General features: G+C 45.9%; 1 protein-coding gene across 1 annotated transcript in view; it reads left to right on the top strand.

The window, feature by feature from the left end:
• Positions 1 to 2,755, top strand: part of T265_15234 (hypothetical protein) — a gene marked incomplete at both ends in the record, with an annotated part of 8,138 nt that extends 5,383 nt beyond the window's left edge. The window contains one exon of the mRNA XM_009177135.1: positions 2,662 to 2,755. Within this exon, the coding sequence (XP_009175399.1) occupies positions 2,662 to 2,755 (94 nt within the window). The remainder of the gene's footprint in view (positions 1 to 2,661) is intronic.
• Positions 2,756 to 4,116: the final 1,361 nt, after the last annotated feature.

Raw genomic sequence — 4,116 nt, 5'->3', positions numbered from 1 at the left:
CAATGACTTGGCAGCGAAGTATGAAAGCCATTACCAGCAAGCTCAGCTGCGCTGGTCACTGCCGTCTTCCTGGATGGGGACCCCGAGACGGGCCACATCAATGGTTAGAGATATTGTCAAATATGGCCCAGTCGCGGCCTCAGTGGCGCTCGTGCATCCAAGCTATTACCTTCAATGCTTAGCCTCCTTCCCAATCCCCCCACTTGACAGCCCACTGACAATGTTGGGTTTATGCGCCAATTTATCAGCTCCTGCCTCCAATACGCAGCCCCCTTCCCCAAATCATCGGTGAACGAAACTGTGGCAGCTACAACCAGTGTACGGCGAGTACGCGGTTCTTCTGACAGACAATGATGATGATGATGATGGCAACCTTTCGCCCTGAAAGATGTGTAGATCAGCATTTGCGCTTTCTGGAACCTCGGCATACCCATTGTGGGACTATCATCCTCAGTTTCATGGATGTCGCGGAACCACCTCATTCGGTTATAAAGCACTATGAAAGTGCGGTCAATGAGGGGCCTATACCAACCAGCTGTTCGATCTACTCTAGACAAGCCCACTTTCCAGTTTCAGGTTTAGAAGAGTTCAAATGTTTCATTATCTCTTATTCCTGATACTCCCTTTCCATCTGTTGTTAACCACCGCAACGAAGACAAGACCCGATTGCTGACAGGGCTGGACGCTGAATGTGGAAATGGTGGGTCCTTGCTAAGGAATGTTGTGCCTGTGGAGTACGTCGGCATCATCCCCTGGTTTTAAGGACACACCCCGGGCAACGACCACTTGTTGAGCGCCTTCAAAGGCATAAGTGGTTTGCTAAAGGATCGTCCGATGTCACATCTATGTAATTTCGTTACCGATTTCGATTTACAGGAAAACATCATGCACTCATTCTTTAAAGGTTGAGGCCGAATCCCAGATACCGGACTACGGTGTTCTTTTGACGTGTGATACAGCTCAAGCTCTACTACACATCATGGTTAGCCTCGCAACCTTGACCCGACACTTTGGAGTGGTCGGCTTTGGACAGCTCCCCAACTCACTCTCGAGAACTACACATGAGTTGTTTTTGAATCAATGGTGTGGTCAAAGTGGTGGCCGATCGCGTGACGAAGGCGTACAGTGCGTTTTGCAAAGCTACAAAATCCATGGACCCGCTGCGTCAGCGTTGGGCTAAAAGGGTACGTGCAGTTTCACCGTATGTCATCCAGACATAGCGAATGTCTGACTTCCAACCATCATTGTCTTGAAAGAATCATCCGCATGTGGTAAGAACATCGCATGACTAATGAGGAAATTCACTGCATTGTTACTGGAACAGGGTGTATAAGCAAACCATCGGGCATGTCGTTCACAAAACACGAATGGAGAGTGCACTTGCTTCGTATGCTCATGCATCACCGGCCTCGACATGTTTTACTCATAAGACTGGGGGGCGAAGCGCTAAAAATCTCCAGGAGGCCGGAAAATGCCACGGAGGCTTGGAGTAGAAAAGCTACGGAAAGCGAGGTCCCACAGATAACAACGGCTTGCAGCACTTGCGGATACAACTCATAACCGCAACCATTCGCACATTTACTGTCAATCTACAGTGCCGGAATAATGATTATGAATGCGCAGCAAACCGGTTCCACTGCTTTCTTCAATTCTAGGTTTTAGAATACATCTATTTTGCGATTGCTATGCGTTCGCCAGGAAGCGAATGAGCGATTCCGATCAATGACCTCATTCACGTATGTTAAAGGATGTGCGCCGACCCATTTTGTCTGCATGCACCTATTTCCGTTGGTTTTGTGTCTTATTCGACTGCCTGACGTTGGTAGTTACCGACTCATTTGTTTTGAAATGAGATCGATCTTTGTCTACTCACCTGCAACGTATCGTCATCATCAGCTGCAAATCCACAGTGGTGCTATTTTCCACGAGAAATCTGTAACCGGAAACGCGACTGACGAGTGAATGTCCGAAGGTTCGAAAACATTTTCAGTAGTTAGAACAATATAACTACTGGTGAGTGGCCGAGTTTTAAGTCTAACTCGTCCTCACTTCCCTGGACTGGCCTGATAATTACCAAGGACTATGCCTTTAGTTTGACTAGATATTTGGGCTAAAGGTACAGTCGGATCCCGAAAACCTAAACCGCGCGAGGTAAGGGGTCAAATCCACCGATGTTATTAAGGGACTCCAGTGAGGGAGCAAGCTTTGTACGGCTGAGGTTTTCGGGATTTGGCTGTATATTGAAATGGAGCTTAGTTAATTCGTTGTTTATTAAGCGTTTAACTAGATGATCTTTTTGGTTCCATCGAAGAATGCTCATTGATGCTTGACAAGAAACGGGGTCTGTCTTTTAAAGTTAGTCACTTTATCACCACTAATGCCGCTCAAAAAGACCTAAAATCTGAACCATCTGCATTGAAGTACAGGTTGGAGGTTGGAGGACTCTAAGGATTTGTTCGGTGAATTCAGCGAATAGTAAACTACCTATATTGCCAGACTTTTTCCGGGAAGTATTCTCATTTTTTTTATCGCCCTTCCCTCAGGAAAGGTTTTTCAGAAGGGACCGCCTATGTCCGCCTCCTGGAAGTTTTCCCTCGAAATTAAAGACTGCATCTCTATGTGCCATTTTATTTATATTGTGCCTTACTGTTCTTCTTTCAGGAAAGCCAAGGCAAACGAGAGTCGCCTGATACAGAAAAAAATGTCCTCGTTGACCAAACAGTATAGACAGAAACCGACCGTATATGATTTGTAGGGTCGACCGAAGCTTCTTCCCGCCGGTTCATTTGTACATACTAGTTTAAATACATTATTTCGTGCCACCCGTTGTTTTGGACTTCGCTAATATCTTATGGCTGTCCTTGTCCTGTAAATGCTGTTACAATCCAGACTCAGGTAATAAGACCCTTTCATCCTACTGACGCACTTGCATTCTTGCGTGAGTTTGAGGAATATCCTTTCTCCGTGGAAGTGGAAGTCGACACTGATGTACCTAGGATCGGATGACCCCGGGCTCAATGACTGAAATGAATGTGCATTCTAGATAGTCTCTCAACTGCGTTGTGTTACCTACGTTCCATTCAGTTTTTCCGTAGAATTCTGGTAACCTTCGTGCATGTTTTACTCGGCATCGTGCGTAATGTTGACACCCATTGGGACACGGAACTAATTCAAACGATGGCCGGGGAAGGGGGTGAAGCCTTCCCTGGTCACATTTTGAGTAGTTGACTCAGTGTATTGCTACTATTTGTCGCATCGTATTCGCTCATGGATAAAAACTGAATGTCGACACGATATTGCGATGGAGAAAGCTAGGGAGTTGAAAGAGCGGATTACCAATTCGGTGGACTCAAGAAGCAGGTTGAGGTTGTTTAGAGAGAACTGGAAAGAGGTTATAAGTACTTGTGTTACCGATAAAATATCTTACCCTGATTAACAATAACAATAACAACTGTTTCGACTTCCACTGCGGCTTTCTTCCTCCTCGCCCAAAATAGTATGATCATAACCTTTGCCTTCTGTTAATACTCTTTCACGACTCTAGTGGATACCATTAGGTTTTTCCAGCATTCTTCATGTCAGCACTATCAATAAACGGACTATTCTGGGTCATTCCAGGGGCCACAATCTCGTAACTAAACATGGCTTGACTCATCCCTGGCCCTTGTTGTTCCACGTCATCAGTTAGCAGAAGTCAATTATCCTTTCAAGACGATCGAAATCACAGGCATCAGCGCTGTACAGTTTGTGGATTAGATTGCTGATACACATGCTCCGTTGCGAAGGCGAATTTTCGATCCTGTAGGAGTACCGGGTGTTGCACGTCAGTTCGATGCGTTCGTAGTGGGACTCCTCCAGAACGCTCGTAGTTGTACGCAATAGCCCTTCGAAACAACTTTTAGTGCAGGTTTTGGTTAGTATTCCAGCCGCACCATTACTACGTCATGTGAAGCTCATGTCCGAAGGTACGGACCCGTTAATCGTCGGGTGCTCATATCTGGGCTATATCTGGTTGCCATATAGATAGGGTGTAGAAGTCGACTAAATATTTAAATTTGTCAACTAGATCTCAGAGCCTCAAAGCATCCCCCCTCGAGACTATCGGTGGATTCATCT

The sequence above is a fragment of the Opisthorchis viverrini genome (assembly GCF_000715545.1).
Source record: "Opisthorchis viverrini unplaced genomic scaffold opera_v5_393, whole genome shotgun sequence".
NCBI lineage: Eukaryota > Metazoa > Platyhelminthes > Trematoda > Opisthorchiida > Opisthorchiidae > Opisthorchis > Opisthorchis viverrini.
Note: the sequence above shows the minus strand (reverse complement) of the source record. Positions and strands in the feature narration are given on the sequence as shown.